At 58.0% G+C, this 19,637-nt stretch overlaps 7 protein-coding genes across 7 annotated transcripts; 4 read left to right on the forward strand and 3 right to left on the reverse strand.

Moving 5' to 3' along the window:
- Positions 1–671: 671 nt before the first annotated feature.
- On the forward strand, positions 672–2,942 carry BKA78DRAFT_291992 (putative acetyl-coenzyme A synthetase; the record flags this gene model as incomplete). Its single annotated transcript, XM_066885984.1, has 5 exons — positions 672–763; positions 787–793; positions 819–2,484; positions 2,547–2,821; positions 2,880–2,942. 5 exons carry the CDS (start codon positions 672–674, stop codon positions 2,940–2,942), a joined length of 2,103 nt encoding a protein of 700 aa, XP_066750124.1.
- Positions 2,943–3,391: 449 nt separating this feature from the next.
- BKA78DRAFT_329611 (Metallo-peptidase family M12-domain-containing protein) lies at positions 3,392–6,381 on the forward strand (the record flags this gene model as incomplete). Its single annotated transcript, XM_066889682.1, has 3 exons — positions 3,392–4,713; positions 5,014–5,096; positions 5,219–6,381. 3 exons carry the CDS (start codon positions 3,392–3,394, stop codon positions 6,379–6,381), a joined length of 2,568 nt encoding a protein of 855 aa, XP_066750125.1.
- Positions 6,382–9,075: 2,694 nt separating this feature from the next.
- BKA78DRAFT_277251 (HbrB-like-domain-containing protein) lies at positions 9,076–11,762 on the reverse strand. Its single transcript, XM_066885578.1, has 2 exons — positions 9,516–11,762; positions 9,076–9,410 (listed from the first exon to the last, which is right to left on the reverse strand). Exons 1-2 carry the CDS (start codon positions 11,754–11,756, stop codon positions 9,138–9,140), a joined length of 2,514 nt encoding a protein of 837 aa, XP_066750126.1. The 5' UTR covers positions 11,757–11,762; the 3' UTR covers positions 9,076–9,137.
- Positions 11,763–11,924: 162 nt separating this feature from the next.
- On the forward strand, positions 11,925–12,200 carry BKA78DRAFT_245199 (uncharacterized protein; the record flags this gene model as incomplete). Its single annotated transcript, XM_066884104.1, has 1 exon — positions 11,925–12,200. The coding sequence occupies one exon, from the start codon at positions 11,925–11,927 to the stop codon at positions 12,198–12,200; it is 276 nt and encodes a 91-aa protein (XP_066750127.1).
- An 826-nt stretch (positions 12,201–13,026) lies between these two features.
- Positions 13,027–16,522, reverse strand: BKA78DRAFT_291997 (heme peroxidase; the record flags this gene model as incomplete). The annotated part of the gene is made up of 2 exons (XM_066885985.1): positions 13,027–13,178; positions 13,231–16,522. The coding sequence occupies 2 exons, from the start codon at positions 16,520–16,522 to the stop codon at positions 13,027–13,029; spliced, it is 3,444 nt and encodes a 1,147-aa protein (XP_066750128.1).
- Positions 16,523–17,472: 950 nt separating this feature from the next.
- Positions 17,473–18,539, forward strand: BKA78DRAFT_349351 (enoyl reductase; the record flags this gene model as incomplete). The annotated part of the gene is made up of 3 exons (XM_066890787.1): positions 17,473–17,515; positions 17,574–17,789; positions 17,845–18,539. 3 exons carry the CDS (start codon positions 17,473–17,475, stop codon positions 18,537–18,539), a joined length of 954 nt encoding a protein of 317 aa, XP_066750129.1.
- A 455-nt stretch (positions 18,540–18,994) lies between these two features.
- Positions 18,995–19,532, reverse strand: BKA78DRAFT_349352 (uncharacterized protein; the record flags this gene model as incomplete). The annotated part of the gene is made up of 3 exons (XM_066890788.1): positions 18,995–19,090; positions 19,135–19,229; positions 19,283–19,532. The coding sequence occupies 3 exons, from the start codon at positions 19,530–19,532 to the stop codon at positions 18,995–18,997; spliced, it is 441 nt and encodes a 146-aa protein (XP_066750130.1).
- Between the last annotated feature and the right edge of the window lie 105 nt (positions 19,533–19,637).

Raw genomic sequence — 19,637 nt, forward strand, 5'->3', positions numbered from 1 at the left:
CAACAAGAACAAGCACACGACGTGGGCAGAGAGCAGACGACATGATCGGAAAAAGCTCGCGGCCGAATTTGGACGAGGCCGAGGAATTCAGTCGTAGCCAGTGGCGGAGCGGACGAATAAGCCGTGGTTCAACAGCAGGTGGGGCCCGAGAGCGAAAGCGGCGCGCCCTATACTATCTCGCAGACTCCGGACACCAGGAATTCTGAAGTAGAAGCTGTAGCTGTCGGCGGAAGGGAACAACCAAGCCAGCCAGCCTCAACCATGGCTCGCCCTCCTCCAATGGCACCAACTGCGGCGTCCTCCCCCGCATTTGAGGCTGACATTGGCAGATGAACACCCTCCACCATCCTTCTTCCTGTGCTTATAGCCATGCTCTTCGCTGTACCCTCTGATCTCCCTTCCCCAATCCACTCGTCTCCCTCAGGCCAACAATAAATATCTCCCTGCCCTGCCCTGCCCTGCTCTGCTCTCTGCCCTGCGCCGCAACATTCATCACCACCCAGTCCACCCGATCAACGGCCATCCGATCTTTCCACTCTCCTTCGACTCCGACTCCACCTCTCGGCCCAACTTGAACCCTACATATACCTCACGCGCCCTCCCGAACGCCTTGCCTCTTTCACCCAAGCTCCCGCCTGTCTCTCCCCTCCCGCTCCAGCTCCAGCTTCGCCATGTCTGAAGGAAACGTCAAGCCCCCGACCGGCCCCGTCGTCGCCGAAGCGCATGCCGTCGACACTTTCCACGTGCCCCAGGCGCTTTTCGCGTGAGTCTTGTCCGTCTTTGCAGTGCCAAGGTGGGGTTTGCGCTCGGCGTCATAGGGCGTCGACAGCACCCCGCGCTGCCCTTGCCAAAATCCAAAATCGCCGGCACCGCTCAACTCCCAAGCTGACTGCCCGCCCAGAAAGCACCCCAGCAAACCCCACCTCGACGGCCTCGACCACTACAAGCAGCTGTACAAGGAGTCGATTGAGCAGCCAAACCAATTCTGGGGCCGCCTGGCGCGCGAGCTGCTCACCTGGGAGCGGGATTTCCAGACGGTGCACTCGGGCAGCCTCGAGCACGGCGACAATGCGTGGTTCCTCGAGGGCCGCCTCAACGCCTCGTTCAACTGCGTCGATCGCCACGCCATCAAGAACCCCGACAAGCCCGCCATCATCTACGAAGCCGACGAGTACAATGAGGGCCGCACCATTACCTACGGCGAGCTCCTGCGCGAGGTCAGCAAGCTGGCCTACACCCTCAAGTCCATGGGCGTGCGGAAAGGCGACACGGTTGCCCTTTACCTGCCCATGATTCCCGAGGCCGTCATCTCGTTCCTCGCTTGCTCGCGCATCGGCGCCGTCCATTCCGTCATCTTTGCCGGCTTCTCGTCCGACTCGCTGCGGGATCGCATCGTCGACGCAAACTCAAAGGTCATCATCACCACGGACGAGGGCAAGCGCGGCGGCAAGGTCATTGGCACCAAGAAGATTGTGGACGAGGCCCTCAAGCAGTGCCCCAACGTCTCGCACTGCCTGGTCTACAAGCGCACGGGTTCCGATGTGCCGTGGACCCCCGGTCGCGACTACTGGTGGCATGACGAGGTTGAAAAATACCCCGCCTACATTGCGCCCGAGTCCATGAGCTCCGAGGACCCGCTGTTCTTGCTGTACACTTCTGGCTCGACCGGCAAGCCCAAGGGCGTCATGCACACGACTGGTGGATACTTGCTCGGTGCCGCGGCCACGGGCAAGTATGTGTTTGATATTCACGACAGCGACAGATTCTTCTGCGGTGGTGATGTTGGCTGGATCACCGGGCACACGTACGTCGTGTACGCCCCGCTGCTGCTCGGTGTCGCGACGGTCGTCTTTGAGGGTACTCCTGCCTACCCCGACTTTTCGCGGTACTGGGACGTGGTTGAGAAGCATGCCGTGACGCAATTCTACGTTGCCCCCACTGCGCTGCGGTTGTTGAAACGCGCGGGAGACCACCATGTCAAGCACCAGATGAAGCACCTGCGCGTTCTCGGTTCCGTCGGAGAGCCCATTGCGGCCGAGGTGTGGAAGTGGTACTTTGAGATTGTCGGCAAGGAGGAGGCGCACATTGTCGACACTTACTGGCAGACGGAGACTGGCTCCCACGTCATCACTCCCCTTGGCGGCGTGACTCCCACCAAGCCAGGAAGTGCTTCGCTTCCCTTTTTCGGCATTGAGCCGGCCATCATCGACCCCGTGTCGGGCGAGGAGATTCACGGCAACGACGTCGAGGGCGTGTTGGCGTTTAAGCAGGCGTGGCCTAGCATGGCCCGGACGGTCTGGGGAGCGCACAAGCGCTACATGGAGACATATCTCAAGGTCTACAAGGGCTACTACTTTACCGGCGACGGAGCCGGACGTGACCACGAGGGCTACTACTGGATCCGCGGTCGTGTTGATGACGTCGTCAACGTGTCGGGGCACCGGCTGTCGACGGCAGAGATTGAGGCTGCGTTGATTGAGCACCGTAAGTCGTGATGCATTTATTTGCCCGTTTTGGGGAGTACACCGAGCTGACTTTTTGCACAGCCATCGTCGCGGAAGCGGCCGTGGTGGGCATCAACGACGAGCTGACGGGCCAGGCCGTCAACGCGTTCGTGTCGCTCAAGAACGGCAACGAGGTGACGGAGCAGACCAAGAAGGATCTGATTCTGCAGGTCCGAAAGTCTATTGGGCCCTTTGCGGCTCCCAAGGCGGTGTTTGTGGTTTCGGACCTGCCCAAGACGCGGTCTGGCAAGATTATGAGGCGAATCTTGCGCAAGATCTTGGCCGGCGAAGAGGATCAGCTTGGCGATACGTCGACGGTGAGTGCATATTAATCAACCCCATGGAGTTAGCGGTGCTAACGGACGGTGATATCAGCTGTCTGATCCGAGCGTGGTGGACAAGATAATCGAGACGGTGCACCTGAGCAGGAAGAAGTAGGCTTTTAACAAATACCCTGGGAAGAAATATGTACAGGAGCAGATACTGTGAATAGTTTGTATCTAGGTCGCTTAGTGGTTGGACGGGGAACGGGATGAGAGGGGAAGGGTGGCTGGCGTTTGGCAGTTGGGGATTTTACGAATACCTAGTAGTGAGCAAGGAATCGGCTGCATGCTGTCCACTGGCATTCCCGCCCCGCGTTTCTCCTCGCTGTTGGCTGTCTGTCGTGCTTCTGTGTGGCATCGCCAAGCGCACAGCCGCCCTCGTAGTTCAAGTCATCCATACCCGCTCCGCCGCCGCCGCTCCCTGTGTTTTCATAAACCACCAAACCTCCTCGCTCGCCGTTGAGCTTCGTCAAAGCCAAAATCCAAATGCCAATATAAGTGCTGCTGGCGACTGACAACTCCCCGTCCTCCTCTCTCCACCCCGGTCGACGATCTGCCGTCGCCATGCGCCTCGTCCGCGCCGTGGCCGCGACCGCTTGCGTCGTCGTCGCCTCCCTCCCCACACTGGGCCACGCAAGCTCATTCGCCCGGAACCCACTCAACGCCCTCGAGGTCCTCCGCAACCCCAGCGTCCACTCTTACAACCACCGCGTCACCGCCCTCTCGCACTTTGACCTGACCTTTGACCTGCGCGACGGCGCCCAACTCGTGCGCCTGTCCCTCGAACCCAACCACGACATTCTCGCCGACGACGCCACCGTCGAGTACATTGGCCCCGACGGCCAGGTCACCCGCAGAGAGCCCATTGACCGCCTGGACCACAAGATTTACAAGGGACGCGCGTGGGTCAAGAATAACGAAAATGCCGTCTGGCAGGACAGAGGATGGGCGAGGCTCAACGTCCGCAGGGATGGCGTGCACCCGCTGTTCGAGGGCGTCTTTTCAGTCGACCACGACCATCACCACATTCAGATGAGCTCCAGCTACACGCAGACCAAGCACGCCATGGATCCTGCGCTTGAAAATGGGAGTGACGAGTTCATGGTGGTGTGGCGCGACTCGGATATTTCCGCCGTCAACTATGGCAGCCATGATGAGCTGAGGAAGAGAGGGTTTGACGACGGCTTTGCTTGCCAGGCAGATGGACTGCCGTTCAACACGAATCCGGAGCATCCCCTTTTTGCTCCCATGCTGAAGCGCGATGAGCGCTCCTGGGGCTCCGTTTCCATGTCAAACTTGTTTTCGAAACGGCAAATTGACACGCAGCCTGGCGGAAACAGCGCGGGCGTCAACCTCGTCTCGACCATTGGCCAAACGTCTGGCTGCCCATCGGCGCGCAAGGTCGCGCTGGTCGGCGTAGCCACCGACTGCACGTACACGGGGTCGTTCAACTCGTCCGAGTCGGCGCGGCAGAACGTCATCAGCGTCATCAACTCGGCATCAGACCTCTACGAGACGACGTTCAACATCACGCTGGGCCTGCGCAACCTCACCGTCAGCGACGCCAGCTGCCCCGGCACGCCGCAACAGGCCACAAAGTGGAACCAGGCCTGCGCCGACTCCATCACCATCCAGGACCGCCTCAACATGTTTTCCGAGTGGAGGGGCTCCCGCCCGGACACCAACTCCCACTGGACGCTCCTGACCACGTGCAACACGGGCCAGGCCGTCGGCCTAGCTTGGTTGGGCCAGGCGTGCGTCCAAGGCGTCGAGTCTGGCGGCGGCAACTCGACGGGCTCGGATGGCTCGACCAACAGCGGCTCTGGAGAGTCGGTTGCCAGTGCTAATGTCGTTGCCCGCACCAATACCGAGTGGCAGGTCGTTGCGTAAGTCAAGCTCCAGCCAAGCCGGCGAGGCGCGGTAGCCAAAGTTTATGCACCACGCGATGACGACTGCTCCCTGCGTGCGCGCCTTGGGGATGTCGCGATGCGCCCGAACGCTGCCATCCTATCTTGAAAGACGTGGTGGCATGCGAACGCTCAGGTCCATCCAGACGTCTCACTAGAGCAGCACGCACGCACTCTCAGAGCAGTCGCACTCGCATGCGCTACATAGACGTCGGCTACCAAGCTTTTCTGCTTTCCCAACCTTGAGTCAAAAAGAAAGAAGCTTATTTCGTATCCCAGTCACGAAACCGGCCACACGTTTGGCGCCGTCCACGACTGCACCAGCCAGACTTGCGCGGATTCTAGCGTCGTTAATTCGCAACGTGAGTGTTTCCTAGGAAGGGGGTTTGGAAGGAGCATCCGACGCCCCTGCCGGAGTCACCAACCCACCCACCCACGCCCCTGAATTTTAGTCTTTGAGAATTGATTACTGACTTTCGAGAAGAATGCTGTCCGCTGTCCAGTTCCCAGTGCGATGCAAACGAGCAGTACCTCATGAACCCTAGCACGGCGCGGGGAATCACCAAATTCAGCCCTTGTTCGATTGGCAACATTTGTTCGGCCATGGGTCGAAACAGTGTCAAGACAAACTGCTTCACCAACAACAAAGGCGTCACCACCATTTCTGGCCAGCAGTGCGGCAATGGCATTGTCGAAGAAGGAGAAGACTGTGATTGTGGTGGCGCTGATGGTTGCGGTAACAACCCTTGCTGCAATCCTACGACGTGCAAGTTCAAGAGTGGAGCGGTCTGCGACGACTCGAATGAAGACTGCTGCCGAGGCTGTCAATTTGCCTCGAATGGTACTGTCTGCCGCGAGTCAACAGGTCAATGTGACCCTCAAGAGGTTTGCAGTGGCGATTCCGCCTACTGTCCAGCAGACACCAATGCCGAAGATGGTACAAAGTGTGGAGATGGCCTCAAGTGCGCCTCTGGACAATGCACCAGCAGAGACCAGCAATGCAAGACGGCCCTGGGAGCCTACACGCAAGGCACAAACGACACGTACGCCTGCAACCACCAGACGTGCCAGATCAGCTGCGCCAGCCCCGAATTCGGCGCCAACGTGTGCTACAACCTGCAGCAAAACTTCCTCGACGGCACCGAGTGCGGCGGCGGCGGCCACTGCAAAAACGGCCGCTGTTCGGGCTCGTCGACGGCCAAGGAAATCGGCTCGTGGATCCAGGACCACAAGGGCATCGTCATCGGCATCTGCGTCGCCATCGGCGCGCTGCTCCTCCTCTCCCTGCTGGGCTGCATCTCGCGCCGCATCCGCCGCCGCTCCGCCAACCGCCGCGCCAAAACCGCCCCGCCGTGGGTTCCGCCTCCGCCTCCTGGCATGGCCATGGGTCCGGGGCCCGGTGGCTATCCTCCTGGCCCTGGCGGTCCTGCGCCCTTCCCCCCGCCGCACATGCCCCGTAGCCCCATGCCCTGGGCGCCCAATGGTCGTCAGACGCCCGATAGCCAGCGCCCGTTTGCCATGGATCGCGGTAGTGTGAGTGGCGCGACGAGCAGTGGCACGGGTAGTTGGCATGGTGGTGCGCCGCCAATCCCGCCTCCGGTGCCTGCGCATCCACCGCCCGCGTATGGCAGTGTGCGTTATGCGTAGATGTTGCTTCGTGGTGTTTAGGGCATGGAGTTGGGCGCGACAAAGAGAAGGAGAAGAAAAGAGCACAAGGAGGTTTTGCATGGCATACATGCATGTTAGGGTATAGCATCATTGGTTCCATCTCGCACCCTCCTCGAGATCCTGGCGACGTAGATAGGATACCTAACGTCTCTTTCTCCCCCTCTTTCCTCCTGTCTAGTCCTTTCCCCGCTTTTCGTCCTTCTCTTTCCGCCATTTTGTTGTACTCTTGTTTCAGTCTTGTTTTGTCTGTCCATCACATCGGTGTCGTGGGGCGTCATCGTCATAGCGGCATATTTTTCCTTTTTTTCTCTCACCATTTCTCCATCCGTCCTTCTCCTCCTCCTCTCCTTCCCCTCTCTTTCCCTCTCACCCCCTTTCCTTCTCGCTGCATCATTGATTGCATCCCTTCTCTTGCCTTCTCTTCGCTTCTGTCCACATCCTGTCCACCGCACATGTGGTGTGGACCTTTATTTCACATATATATACATCACCCACCCGCTTTTTGCGCTGCGTCTAGCGTTTTGTTGCGATGGGAGCGGCCGCGGCAGCAGCAGCAGCAGCAGCAGCAGCAGTGTCTGGATGAATGCACAATGGGGCATGGATGGCTCGGGGCGTTGGCTCGGCTATCGGCATGGGGACAGCATGTGGTGGGGGTGGGGGTGCTGTCGCGCATTTTTTTTTTCTTCCAGAAGAGAGAGACATGGTGGTTAGAAGCACGCATTTGTGGAGTGGGGAGGGGCATGGCGAGCTGGTCGGTTGGTTGCTTGGACGCATGGACAGACGGACGCTCTCAGGCAAACCCTTCATTGCCTACATACACAGCCAGTCGTCCGCGATCGGTCTGCCTATATGAGCCACCTCAGGCTGAACGGAGGAAGGGAGGGCGTCTCGACGCCGTGCACGTGTTGGTTGGGGCACGAGCGGCATCCATCTGGCATCTGGCATTAGGTAGTAGCAAGCAGACTAGCAAGTGGTCGAAGCAAGGTCGCTTAGTCGGGTTGTGTGGATGAATCTATGTACGTATGGCTCAATCTTGACTATCCAAGGCCGAGGAGGTCAGGCCAGAGCGGAGATGGAGAACTCACTCGGCGACCTGGATCGCATATTACCTAGCAGAGAATTTGAAAAAGGATGGTGAGAAAACTTGCAGACGTCAAGGTGGAGTAGTGATACAGGATTTGGGGTGGTGGTGTCTGCGGCTTCCATGCCACTAACAGCAAAGTATTTGCAAGATGCCGCTCTATTATCCCCAAAGCTGAAGAAGAGGGTGAAGGAAGGAGCTTGAGGTGGAGGTGGAGGCAATGAGAGATATGATCATGGTGAATGTCTATCCGACCCAAGTTGATACTTCGCCGACATGCTTTGCTATCCACTTCCAACTAAACCTTTCTGCTACTATACACCACACACCTCCAAACATATTACCATCATGTGCCACGATAGCAAGCACGTCCGGTAAGCAATGGCGCCCACATATCAAGACGCAGCTGACAGTGCAATCGCAAGCCCATCACGCGCGAAGTCATTGAGGCAGCCATTGCGCAAGCCAAGATGGACGCACGCAAGGTGGAGACCCTGCGCGAGACGTTGAAGAATCGCGGTAGTGTCGCCGAAGTTCACGATAAGCCTCGCCAGTATTACTGTAAAGTCTTCCACTGACATTCCACAGGCCCATCCCGCGAAGCCGCCCACCCTCAGCAAGGCAGGCGTACGAGAGGATTCGGCAGGAGAACAAAGCCGCCTCGCCCAAGTCGACCACTGAGCACCAGCGTACCCTTTCAGAGCTGAAGGCGCTCAAGATGGAGCACGCAGCGGCCATGGCCAAGATTGCCGGGCTCGAGATGCAGAATGCCGGGCCGGAAGCCAGCCATGCGGCAGGAGGAGTGAAGCTGAGCAGGACCGGCAGGCAGCTGGAGGCGCAAAAAAGGGACCGTCGCGTTAGAGATCACAGTCGTTCTCATCGTCCTTTTTCGAGATCCCACTTTTGACGAGTCTGCAATCTTCTCGGATCAAATGGTGCGTTCAAGTCCTGGCTCTTGGGTTGAAACGCACGCAGCTAACCTTCTAGAGGGCGAAAGATTCACGCGAGCTTTAAGAAGCCCGTTTGTTGGAGTAGCCTGAGGAAACACGTTTAGGAAGGCGACAAAAAGGACTACTGGCAGTTGGATGGACATTTGAGTAGGATGAGAGACACCAGACAGACCACCACACACCACTGCCCCCAAATATCAAGCATTCCCCTCTCAAAAGCGAGCATCGATTTCTTCTCGCTGCATGTGACAAGGCGTGCTGCCGAGACTCGAATGCGCAAAAGGCTTTGATAACCCGGACTGAAATAAGTCGAAATGAACAATCAGCAAAGAAAAACACCATGTATACCTATGTACCCACCCCACCCCTCCCACTCATCAGCAAAACGGTAGAACGCGAAAGAATCCCAGAAAGAAAGAAAAAAGAGAGCTCCCTGGCTCCATATCATTTTATCCCAGAGAAAGACCTTTTTTGACGAATGACGACGCGAATGTATCAGGCGGAAAGAAAGGAAGAATCAGACGGCCGTTATTTTCAGGCACAGGAGAGAAAAGAAAAGAAGAACGACAAGTCCAGCTCCGCTTGCTGCCTGCCAGTCAAAGCCAGCGCGAAAACAAAACAAAAAAAAAAAAAAAAAAAAACACCAAAACAAGGGTATCTAGGTAATCTCATCACTCCCATCCCCACCACCCCCTTTCACACCCTCAGGCTTCAGCAACCCTAACACCCTGCGGCTGCACACCCAACGCACCAAGTCCAACAACACCAACCGTGGTGCCCTTCCTCCCCACAAATCCGCGCCGATTCCTCCCCGTGCGGCCGCGGCCAAACCAGTTGTACTTGAGCTCGGCAGCCAGACGCTCCATCAGCGCCTGCGCCTCGTCGCCGCTGCGGATGCTGATGAGAATGCTGACGCACTGCAGCATGCGGGCGACCGTCTCCATGACCTTGGCCGTGTCCATGGGCGGCGGGGGTTGCTGAGTCGGCGGGGGCACAGGAGTGGCGGCGCGCGGCGGCGGCGGCGGGTGGTAGCCGTAATGACTCGGCGTGTACGAATTCTGCGGGTTCGAGCGGGCGCGCACGTGGCCGTGGTGGTGGACGGTCGCGGGCAGGCTGTGGAAGGAGCCGGCCGACGTGTTGGACGTGGCGCGCGAGCGCGAGTTGGAGCTGAACGTCTGCGAGTACGACGACGACGTCGATTCGAGAATGTTGGACGCCGAATTGTGGCTCTGCGAGCCCGACGAATTGTGCCAGCCGCCCTCCCCAAGCGACGTCGACGTGCCGGGGCGGACGGGACCGGGCGAGGCGTGCGAGAAGGATGGCGTGTCGGAAGACTCGGACATGCCAATGTTGATGTTTTCGAGAGAGAGGCGCGAGAAGATGGCCATGAGCGAGTCGTTGCGAGGCAGAATCACCGTATCGCGAAAGGCGAGAAGCGTCAGCCGGCGGACATCGAGCTCCTCGCCCAGGGTCGGAATGGATTTGCATCTCGAGAGTCCTTCATCCGAGTCTGCACGGCTTCTGTTGGGCAGAGACGCGCCCCAGAACCCGGCGGCTTCTTTAGGGTTCATGATGCCCCGGCCTTTGAACTCCATGTCCAGCGGAAGAAATACAGCTTGCATGAACGGCAAAATGGTGCACAGCACCACGGTCCACATGTCGACAAGACGCGGGACAAGGCGGTCGTCGGGGACGTGTCGTAAGGTTTGGTCGAGCGATCCGAAGCCAGTCTGCAACAGCTCCGCCAAATCTTCAATAATAATAATGGGAGCTTGACGCTGGATACACCGCCGAATGTGTATCGACACCAACGCGTTAAAGTCTTCCACTGGGGGCCGGGGGTCCTCGCCCTCGAAAATGAGCAACACGCGCGCCTTGATGAGTGGCCACGCGTCGTCTGGAGTCATTCCGGGAAGACCAAAGATCGAGCCAAGGTTGGCCACCGAAGTCAGCGGCGTGTCCAGAGCAAGTCCTGCAGATAACAACCCCTGGGTCGGCGCAGATGTGCTCAGAGAGGCCGTGCTGGGCCAATCGGTACGGTCAATCTCAATCGAAGCATCTCCTCTCCGGTAGGTCGTCTCCTCGGTCGTGGCGTGTTTGGCCTCCTTTTCTTCCTTCTTCTTCTGGCGCAATCCTCTCCCTCCATGTCGCAAATCCAAACCCGTCATGGACTGAGCAAACGAAGTCGAATGTCCGGGAGAGTTTGGCGCAGCAAAATTGTACAGCGGCTGAGGAGCATTTGGATCCGTTGGCTTCGAGTTGCTGCTGGCAGAAGAAAGCGGCAGGTGGTGGTGGTCGTCCTTGAGCTTGTGTTTTTGGCGCGACAAAAAGTGATGGCGATGCTTCTCCTTTTCCTTTTCGACAGACGTCGTCTTGTCCGAGGGCACCAGCGTCGAGGTGGAAGCATTGGCGGTCGAGTACAGGGATGCGGCCGCGTGGTTAGGATCCACGAGGCTAGTCGTCGACTGGTTCACTAGCTTGCTCAGGGACGGCGAGCTGTACATGCCCGGTCTATTTGGAGAAGGCAGAGTCGGCGCCTTCTTCTCCTCCTTCTCCTTGTCCTTGGATATGCCAATGCTTTTGGGCTTGGAAAAGAGCTTCATCTTGGACTTTTCCTTGAAAGGCTTGACGTCGCCCGTCACGGCCGGGGACATGGGGCGCGAGCTCGCAAACGGACCAACGGCGGGCGAGGCAAGCGGGCTCTTTGGAAACGCAATGCTCGCGGCCGCCGTGGCAGCACCTTGTTGCGAGCCAGGCAGGCCATTTTGGTATTGCTGGACCGAGCCCACATTCAACAACGGAACGGTGGGCCCGGGAGACGAAGGCTTTCGCCTAGCCGGGGGAGCCTTTGCGGGGGAAGCAGGCTCGGGGACGGTGGTAGAGCGCTTGCGATGGTGTTGAGAGTCGTGACTCTGAGCGTGCATGGCAGCCTGCGCGGCGATTTGCGAGGCGGTGAGGTTGGACATGGTCGAGACATTGGACGACGAAGCGGTAGGTAGAGAGGGTTCAAAGAAGCCTTGTGAGTGCTGGCGGGGTCGATGGCCCAGGTGTGAGGGCGGCCTGTCGCGAGGGTCGTTTACCGACACATTGGAGAGCGAGGGAGCGACGGTGGCGGTCGAGTGGTAGTGGTGGAGAGCAGGGTGGTGTTGTTGGTGGTGGTGATTGCGCACGGAGACGGTCCTTCGCGACGAGTCGGAGTCGGAGGAGTCGTCCAGGTCGTCACGGTAGTATGCGAGGCTAGCGGTAGGTTGGGGGCGGGCGGATGGAGGCGGCGGCTGCGGCGGCGGGGAGGCCAGCTGCGAGCGGGGCGACGAGGTGGTCATTGTATCAATCCATCGTGAACAAGAAGATGGAGAGAGATGAAGTCAGGTCGAGGTTGATGTGCTGTTGGCTGTTAGGCTCGATTGGCTGTCGACCGTCGGTCGTAGGGCTGGCTGATCCCCGCCTCCACACCAAAACCTTTCCTCCACACACCGCACACGTCGTCCACCATGTCGCAACTACTAAAGGCCGTCTACACCTCGCCCAACGACGCCGGTCCCAAGACCTTTTCGCGCGACCTGCCCGCCATCTCGTCTGACCCGTCAACCGACGAAAAGACGGCCTATCTCGCTGCCCTCCGCAAAAATGTGTCCGAGCTCCAAAACGACGTCAATACCTACGTGACGCAAAAGATGGAGGAGGATAAGAAGAAGGGCGATGATGATGCGAATGCGGCTGCCCTTGAGGCAAACTATGGCGAGGAGAATGTCGAGGATGATGAGTGAGGACATCGGGGGAGCTCTCGTCGATAGGGAGGTTCATTCATCCCAACGCGATGAATCCAAACCCAAGCCAGGCTTCTCGCACACCGAGCACCCACCCGCCCTTCTCAAGCTCCTCCAGCACTCTCAACCTCGCCATCTGCCATCCTCCGACCCGTCGCGTCGCGTCCGCAGAACAACTCGACACCAACTCCCGTCCTCCAAACACCAGCACCTACAGTCCCACACGAACCACCACAGTCAGCCAACCAGCCAGCCAGCGCCACCTGACCCTTCGCACGCGGCGGGCGAGCGCCCCGATCCGATCCGCGCCAGAGGCGGCCAACCGCAAGCAGCTAGCCGCGGCGCTGGCGACGACACGCAGCGTGCAGAATGCGAAATGGAGAATCTGAAGAGGAAGGACAGCGGAATGGAAATGTAAAGACACTTAGGTTCTGTGCCGCATGACAAAGCCAGTCAGCAAGAAGGGTAGAGGGTTGGTTAGGTTAGGTATGGTATGATAAAGAGGGCTATCATGCCGCACAGCATGCACAATCAATCTCTTTTCCTTGAGACGACGACGTTTCTTTGCTATCGTGAATTTGATCTACTCTACGCCGTCGTTCGTGATGAGACACCAAAACCCACGCTTCCGTTGACCAACCAACGCCAAGTCCCATGCCAGTCCAGTCTCAAACCAATGCCTTCCTGTGGCTATCCACCCAATCCAATCCAATGCCATGCCGCCTCCGACGCGGGAAAAGAAAGGGAGAGCAAAAGGGAATCGGTTATCTTATATACCCGTAGAAGAGGAGAAAAAGAAACGAAAGGCCGACTTGATTGCCCTCTACTATCCATTCAGGGGATCCCTCGCGCTGATTGGCTGGCCAGACGACGAAGCCTCATACTGGTCGTTGGAATTGGAGGAGCCGTTGGTGTGCATGATGCCGTTGCCGTTGAGCGCGGGCGCGGCGTCGAGGTCGTCCCAGTTGATTTTCATGGCTGCAATACATAGTCAGTGTCCCATTCCCTCAATCGCAGGGGCCAAACTCACCCGTCGGAAAGGGAAAAAACGAATCATTCATCTCGGTCAAGTACTTGTGGTACCGGACCTCCGGGCGCTCCAGCTTGCCGGTGGGATCCAAGACCTGTTCGACCTTTCTGACTACACCCTGCAAGCCAGCCGCCGGACGCAAGCCATTGCCGCACTCGCGCAGGACCGTCTTGAGCAGCGCGGTGAGCGCCACGCGCGTCATGGGGAGGCCGAGGCAGCGGTGCGGGCCGGCGCCGAGGTGGATGTAGGACTCGAGGGGGCGGTCGAGGCGGACGGCGTCGGGGTCGGGGAAGACGGAGGCGTCGCGCGAGACGGCGCGCAGGTGGACCATGAGGCGGTCGCCCTTTTTGAGGGAGAGGGTGCGGGAGCCGTCGACGAGCTGCACGTCGCGCGTCGCGTAGCGGAAGACGCCCGTCTCGCCGCCCAGCCGCGAGCCTTCCAGCAGGTAGTGCATGAGCGTGTCAAAGGCGTCGTCGTCATCGTCGGGGGCGGCGGCAAGCTGACGCATGGTCGGGAGGTGACGCCGGCCTTCAGGGGTGTGCAGGAAGAACTCGAGGGTTTGCGCAAAGAGCTGGCCTTGGTTCGGCGCCATGCCGCCCGCGGTGCCCATGATGTGGCCCCAGACGAGGTCGTGGACGCTCATGTCCGGGTTGGCGGCGAGCAGTCGCTGGATCAGGTGCGTGCCGTACGAGTGGAGGGGATTGGTTTTGGCTGGAGGGAAGAGCAGCGCCATGGCTGCCGACAGGATGCCGCCGCCGGATTTGATCTCTTGCACCTTGAGCTGCGCCAGTTGGCCCAGCTTCTGCGTGGCATCGTGGGCTTTTTCGCGCAGCGGAAACGACGAGCCCGGGTCGAGGTCGAAGAAGACGACGGTGAAGACGCCCGCCAGGACGAGGTACAGCTCGTGCTCGGTGAAGATGCCGTGCGGGTGCTGCTTGGTCTTTAGGGGGAGTGAAAACAAATCCGCCGCAAAGTGGACATGGACAAGGTTGCCGACGTCGCGGATAATGTCGACTTGGTTGAGATCTCCCAGCTTGTACGATTTTTCTTTCAAAATTTCGCTGCTCTTTTGCAGGTAGTACGCCTTGACCTCCTTCATCCAGTCGCTCACATAAAGAGCGCTGGACATCATCCTGCGCGACTCTGCGTTCTCGTAGCCGTCGCCCGCAAGCATAAAGTTCTTGGCCGGCTTGCCCATCAAAAACTCCATCGCCGGGCCCCAAGTGACGTGGAATGTCTCCTTGTCGCTGAGGACCTGCTCGGCAGTCTTGTACGTAAAGACGAGCTGAGGCATGCCAATGAGCGCGGGCTTTTTGAAGCTGTACTTGGACGCTGTGCCGAGATCTTTCAAACACCTCTCCATTTCCGAGGGCACAGTCATGGGGTAGTGGGCGTAGACAGAGTTGGGCTCGAAATGGTTCGGAAAGGCGCGCATGAAGAGCTTGAAAAAGACGGCGCCGTGGTCAATCGTCTTGTCCGACTCAACAAGAGCGTATCCCCAGTTGGTGAGCTGCTTTGGATGGTAGTCGGTCGTGTAGAAGCGGTCTCCGCGGACCAGAGCCACAGCGTCCGAAAGGACTGCGCGAGAAACCGTGTACGATGGCGTCAGACCTGCACCGGGCGTCATTGGTAGCTTCGCCTCCTCGGCAACAAGACCAGGATACATTTCGACATGGTCCGGGTGGTCGTAGAGTCGGCGCAGCTGGTCAGCCACGTGCGGATCCGAATTGATGTCCTCAAATGTGCGGTGCGGCGTCAGGTTAAAGTACTTCCTGAACTCGTTCAGCGTTGCCACGTTCCAGGCTCGGGCCTGCTGGATTCCAAGGACTTCAATCGCGCGCATTACGGCCGGGACGCGTTGGGCTCCAAATGAGTTGGCGCAGTCCTCGATGCTTTCAGTGATGATCTTGACCAGCGCATCGTCGTCCAACGTTCCATCCTTCTTGCGCTCCAGATGGTGAAATTTGCGCTTCAGAGGGTCCTCCGGCGTCATCTTCTCCAGCTTGCTAAGCCTTTGAAGAAATTCGTGCATGCCAACCTTTTTGGGGTCCAAGTCGGGGAACATCTCCTTCCACAGATCCTCGGTCCACTTCTCGTCCTTTTCAGAAATGGCCGAGTGCCAGCGGTACACCAGGTTGAACTCGGCAGAGACCTGGTTGCCGGTTGCCGTCTCGACGCCTTTGATGTCCATGCGGGGATTGAGCGCCCAGTTGGAGTTGGTCTTTTGGAGGTTGAGAATAGTGCGGACATAGTCCAGCAAGATGATGTTGATGTACAAGCCGCAGGTGATGAGCCTTGCCGTCTGGAAGAGGTCGTCGTCGTACTTTTCCCAAGTCTGGGCGTGGGGTCCCGTCCGGCCCTCGACAGGCTTGTTGAACCTTCCGCCTTCATTGATCAACGCCAGTTGCTCCACGACATAGTTGTGGAAGCGGTTGAACATGATGAGCAGCACACCAACGCCAGGAGGAAACATTAGGAGACGCTTCTCGGCAAAGCAGTCGGGCTTGAGCTTGCCGTCTTTGAACGTCCTCATCGTCTTTTGCTCGTCCCAATTGCTTCCGTACAGCGGCGAGAGGTCAAGGTAGGAGGAGGTGTTTGACTTGCTAAAGTCTTGGTGGTCGGTGCGGAATAGGTCGTGGATGATGATTGAGGCAAGGTAAAAGAGGACACTGCTAATCTTGTTGGGATGCTCCTCGCTGACCTTGCGAGACATGATGCTGTCGAAGACAACTCCAGCGTCCGGAAGAGCGACGGGCTGCGGAGTCTTGGGCTGGACGGTCCGCGCGTAGGACATGCCAGCAGCCCCAAGCTTCGGGTGCTTGAGGCTGTTGTACGAGCCATCAGGCTGGCGGTATTTAAAGTCCTGGCCAAGGTACGACTGCGGAGGATGCTCGAGGTCGTTCCAAAGCTGGGTAAGAAAGCCTTCGGTGAGCTTGGTGCCCATTTTTGACGAGTCGGGCAGCTTGGCGGCGGTGCGGATGAGGCCCTCCATGAAGTAGGTCTTGTCATTGATCATTTCTCCGGTGATCTGGTCCTTGAGTACGTCAAAGAGGGTCTCGTAGTCGGTGATACCCAAGTGACTAAGATCAGATACGACGCCTTCTGCAGCCTCGGCAGCGTCTGTGTGGTAGTCGTTGGGATCAAGATCAGTGCCATCTCCAGTGCCAGTAGGTAACGGTTTTACGGCGTGGCTAATGAGGTCTTTGAATTGTGACACGGCCTTGGCCACCTCACGAGTAGTTTTGTCAAGCTGTGAGAGCTGCTCGGGCTCCGAGGAGAATTGCGGAGCCATGCTGTATTGATTGTTAGATGTGCGCCCGGATGAAAAGAGTTGAAGGTGTGGGAATGAAGAGGTTGGTTCCCACAAAGACAGCCCGCCGTCAAGCCAATGGGGTTACCAGGCTATAGCAGGGCAATGGGTCTTGCAACGGGCGGGTGTGGCTCGAGGAGGTAGGTAGCAGATGGGTAGATGAAACACGGTTTGAGTTTAGTGGGAGCACCCGGCGCGGCCCAGCTACGGAGGTTGCGGCAGGGCAGAGTAGGAGTACAAACAAAGATAAAAAGACTGACCTATAATTTTAGGGCGAGGGTATATGTAAAATCAATGCAAAGTGGACAGCAGAAAAAGAAGAAACTGGAGGGGTATCTCAAAGCGGAAGGGACAAAGCGGCGCAGAGCAGACGGGCAGAGTGAATCAAAAAATGGTGGCGGGCTGGTCGTATCTTTTAACTACATGACTGAGGCTGAGAGGGCATGAAAAGGTGGAGGAGGTCAGCGTGGTGATGGCTTGGGGCAGCAAGGGGGCACGACCAATTGCAGCGTGCCGCATTACGGTCAGGCTGAGAGACGTTGGCCGATTGACCGCGTGGCTTGGCCAGCGAACCGGCCAAGCTGTGAGCGCTGGGGGGCTTGGGTGTTCGGTGAGGTGCTCTCTGCCTGCGTCTTCCTACAGGGCTGACCGAGGCAGACAGCCCAGGCACACAGGCATCACTCCAGGCAGTCTGCTCAATCTCTCCACCGTGACGCACAATGATTGCGATGCTGCACTGAGCTGCCGACTGCCGAGTCACCTTCCAATTGAGTCTTTACCTGCTGTAGTCAGACATCATCTTCAACTTCTTCATCGTTCGTGTCGAGCTTGGACGTGATCGGCGTTGGTGTCGCTCTCGCCGACGGAGCTCTCCCTGTCCCTCGCCTGGCAAAATCCGTTGAGCTTCTTCAACACCATCCACCCCCATCACAATGGCGCCCGCAGAATCAATATCTCTCGTCGTGCAGCCTCGCGGTACAAAACCCCGCCCCCACTCTATTTCCGTCCTCCCCATTGACTTTTTGGCCCCCAGGCAAGCCCGTCAAGAAGCTCCCGGCCGATACCACGGTTGCGCTGACAGATTCGACTGCCGAGCTGTATAAGCGTCTTGCGGCCGCCACCGGCCTCTCCGTCCACCGCTTGCGCCTCGCCAAGGGTTCAGATGGCTCTGTCATCCCAAACTCGACCAAGATTCTCGTCTCAGAGACGGGCCTCCGCCAAAAGAGCAACATCACCGTCAAGGACCTTGGTACTCTCCCCCTCAGCTTCTCACCACAACAATAAGCTGACAGGCACAACCCCAGGTCCCCAGATAGCTTGGCGTACCGTTTTCCTCGTCGAGTATGCAGGCCCGCTCATCATCCACCCGCTCGTCTACTTTTTGCGCGACTACATCTACCCCACACCCTCGCTGGCCCCATCCGCTCTTCCAGAGCCCTCGTCTCTGCAAAAGCTGTCCTTGATCCTCGTCGTGCTTCATTTTGCCAAGCGCGAATTCGAGACGCTGTTCGTGCACCGTTTCTCTAGCGCCACCATGCCCGCCTTCAACATTTTCAAAAACTCGGCCCACTACTGGCTCCTCTCCGGCCTCAACCTGGCATACTTTGCCTATGGTCCCTCCAAGTCGGAAGCCGCTCCCTGGCTCACATATCTGGCCGTGGCACTCTACGCCGTCGGCGAGCTTGGAAACTTCAATGCCCATCTGGTCCTCAAGGGTCTGCGGCCCGCGCACGACCCCACCGCGCGTGGCATTCCCAAAGGATTGGGATTCGGGTGGGTCACTTGCCCCAACTACCTCTTCGAAGTCATTTCGTGGGTTGCAGTCTGGCTCGTGAACGCCGCCATCAGCACAAAATCTGCCATTTCGACCGCCGTCTTCGTCATTGTCGCAGCCGCCCAAATGGCCGCGTGGGCCGCCAAGAAGGAGCGCAGATACCGCAAGGAGTTTGGCGCCGAGTACAAGCGCAAGAGGTTCGTGATGCTTCCGGGTATTTTTTAGACAGCTGTGGCTTGACGTGGCTGGTATGCAAGGGACTACACATCACATGAGACAGGAATGGAAGCATTGATATCCGCGCCCACGCGCTGGAGTTGATTTACATCCTCAGCCAATGTCTGTGGTTGGTTATGCGCCGACAGCACATTGCAATGCGGTGCGAAAACGGCCATGCGCCATGTACCACTACTCTGGGAGTATCGTGTAGAATGACATCATTGGTTTGTCTCAGGTGACGACGCAACATTAGACAATGGCGTTGTATTCTTGTTGTCAACCGATGCTATGCGCCTCATGTAGATCTCGAGTCAGCTGCGTTCAACTTGTATGTCCCTGCATTTCGGCCGGTCCGATGAGATATCACCACCATCAATGTAAAATCCGATTGGCCTGAATTCACCATGCCAATTGAACCCACCTAGCTTCCTCTTTTGTCCCTGCATCCTCATTGTTTCGTGTCATGTCGACTGGTCGTCTGGCTTCTCCGGTGTCGAATTGGACGGCTTCTTACCTCCAAAGACGCGGCGCCAATTGTCCCAGAAGAAATCATGAGGCTGTTCACATTAGCCTTTGATCCAAACCCCTTTGACCTACTCACCACTTGAAAAGGAGAATAGCCAGTGACAGGACCACCGGCCTTGATTTCCATCTCCGTCTTCCAATCCACAATGCACACCATGTAGAAACCGACACCTGCCATGATCAACACATGCTCTTCAATCATCTGTAATCCATTTTATCCATACTTCCTAGAATCAGCCATTGGGCCAGCTTGACGCGCCTGTTCCACACCGGCCAGGTCGAAACCATCTTTATCCGCCGTCGGTACTTGCGGTCGAAGCGCACCTGGTCCCTCCACGAGAGCTTGGACAGATCCGGCGGCCATTTTCGCTTGGCCCGGTACGGGTTCATGTAAATGTTGTAGTACGGTTTGGCGGGCTCGGGCGAGCGCAGGAATTTGGGCAGCCAGCGGGAGGTCCGCCACGAGCTTGCCATCTTGTCGGTGTCGTTGGTGATTGACTGACGTCGGAGGATGGAGCTCGGTTGGGGTCCAGCTCGGACGAATAGGTGGGCTCGCTTGCCTCACCGCCCAGGGCAAAA

Source organism: Phyllosticta capitalensis, assembly GCF_038381095.1.
Source record: "Phyllosticta capitalensis strain CBS 128856 chromosome Unknown BKA78scaffold_1, whole genome shotgun sequence".
NCBI classification, from domain to species: Eukaryota; Fungi; Ascomycota; class Dothideomycetes; order Botryosphaeriales; family Phyllostictaceae; genus Phyllosticta; species Phyllosticta capitalensis.